The sequence below is a fragment of the Ochotona princeps genome, chromosome 1 (genome assembly GCF_030435755.1).
Source record: "Ochotona princeps isolate mOchPri1 chromosome 1, mOchPri1.hap1, whole genome shotgun sequence".
Taxonomy (NCBI): Eukaryota; Metazoa; Chordata; class Mammalia; order Lagomorpha; family Ochotonidae; genus Ochotona; species Ochotona princeps.
The window spans coordinates 18,737,661-18,739,637 of NC_080832.1; the positions used below are offsets into that span (position 1 = coordinate 18,737,661).

Genomic DNA, 1,977 nt, shown 5'->3' on the forward strand with positions numbered 1-1,977 from the left:
CATCCTCAAGGAACTTGAAGATGTGTAAGAAGGGGCAAAGAAGGACAAAGAAACAACTCCAGCTGATCATGACAGGATCTAGCATTCAAATCCAACTGATGGAATGCTGTCTTTTTTTTTTTTTTTTTTTTTCTGATTGCTCACACTGGATTGGCCCTGTAACCTTGGAAAATCAGCCAGTCACTGAAGAATATAATCCCTCAAGCAAATGAACCTTCGAAATAAAAACTCAGAATATAGAGTACACCACCACCTGTGTCTCAAACCTATACAGCTAAACAGCTAGCATAGAAAGTAAGATATCGCTTCTGTTCCCACTGTCCCCAGAAACTCCAAGGGACACAACTTGCCTGCACTGTCACTATAAGGGAATGAGGACAAAAGACAATGCCTGGGTGTGCGTGTCCAAGAAGGATGACGTCTGGTTCTCACAACACTAGAGATAATCAGGGAAAGTGCTAGGTTCGATCCCAGCAGCGCATCATGCAATACCCTGGTCTTCCCAGATGCAATGCCTACCTTCTGTGTGGACTGCGGAGACATAGGTCCAATTGTAACGCTTGACTATATCAAGCATCGCCCTCGCCTGTAAAGTGTCCGAAGGGACAACTCTCAGGAAGTATTTGTACAAAGTTTTGTCACTTAGGTCGATGCTGGTGGCAGAATACGCAATCTGGGGGATGTCAAAGAGCTGGAGTAGGTTCTGCACTTGAATGGCTACGGAGCTGGAACCTGGGCCGATCACACCCGCAATGGGCTTCTTAGTTCTGCCAGGGGGGAGGGACTGGCCGTCAGGCAGGCAGCGATTAAGTCCATCCTTCTCGTCCCGAATGGAAATCAGAGAGTCTCTGATGAACTCAATGCTCTGTTCCAGAGCCACGGAGGAGTGCCAGCAGGAGTCTCGGATCTCACTACCCAGAGTGATGTTGGGCAGCAGCACCGGGTCCGCATTGATCTTATCCAACGTGTGGAACATGGCCTCCACCCTCTGGATGCCATACTGCTCCCTGATTTCCCCACACTTCCTCTCGGGCACCTTCTCCGCTGGAGGCTGGTGGTGCACGGAGAAGAGCGCCCCAATGATGACATCCCCGTCCATTCTGGCCACCGAGCGCTGAGACGAAGCTTCTGCCAACAATACTTTCCTGCCGTGGTGACTGAGGAGAAGGGACATCTCCAAAAATACCGCCGGGAAGAAAACCCAGTGGAGTCGGACCATGGTGCTGGAGTTGCGGTCCGCCGCCGGCCGCCCGCCAGCCGCCTCCTCGCCGGGTGCCCCGCGCAGTCTCCCGGCGCGCACACCTAGAAGCGCGAGGTTGCCGCTCCGGGCTGGGTCGTCCCGGCCAGTGAGGCAGGTCCAAAGCCTTCGCCGCCTCCACCGCCGCCTTCTTCCCTCCTAGCGATCCTCCACCACAGCCTCCAACGCCCCCTCGGGGAAGGTTTTAGGGGAGTCAGATTTTACAGGTGCATCAAGGTAAATTGATCAAGAGTAGAAGGAAGACGTCTCGTTGGTAGCTGGGAGCTGGACGCTGCCGACAAAAGAGGGAAAATCAGAGCCCCAGAATCAGAGGACCTGAGTAAGAACTCTAGGGTAAATGACGTTGAATAGTCGTCCCATCAATTCCATTTCAGCCCATTCTGATTCGGGCTGCAGGGTCAGCCTGGAATGCAGTTCTGGTGCTTGAGGAAGGCATGCATCCCGCCCCCTGTGCGCTCCTGGGTCCTTGGAGATCAGAGTCCCGCTGATCCGCCCTCTCCTCCAGCCTCCATTCTCGTCTCCGTCCCCAAATATCACACTATAATTCGGAGGCAGTGAAGGTGAGCATAGGGCACGCGGAGGAAAGAAGGAAGGAGGGAGGAGGGGATGAGTTAGGTGCTTCAACCAAGGAGGACTTCAAGGATATGAAAGAATAAACTTTTTTTCCCAGAAGGAAATTTGGAAACTCATTGTAAAGATGGAACTGACACTTTCATATG

General features: G+C 52.6%; 1 protein-coding gene across 1 annotated transcript; it reads right to left on the bottom strand.

Annotated features, from left to right (window-relative positions):
• Positions 1 to 481: 481 nt before the first annotated feature.
• Positions 482 to 1,416, bottom strand: LOC131481219 (metabotropic glutamate receptor 1-like). The gene has a single exon (XM_058668964.1). The coding sequence runs from the start codon at positions 1,217 to 1,219 to the stop codon at positions 482 to 484; it is 738 nt and encodes a 245-aa protein (XP_058524947.1). The 5' UTR covers positions 1,220 to 1,416.
• Between the last annotated feature and the right edge of the window lie 561 nt (positions 1,417 to 1,977).

Bases quoted from the DNA above. Each gene is read 5' to 3' on its own strand.
- LOC131481219 (XM_058668964.1), bottom strand. From the start codon at position 1,219: ATGGTCCGACTCCACTGGGTTTTCTTCCCGGCGGTATTTTTGGAGATG.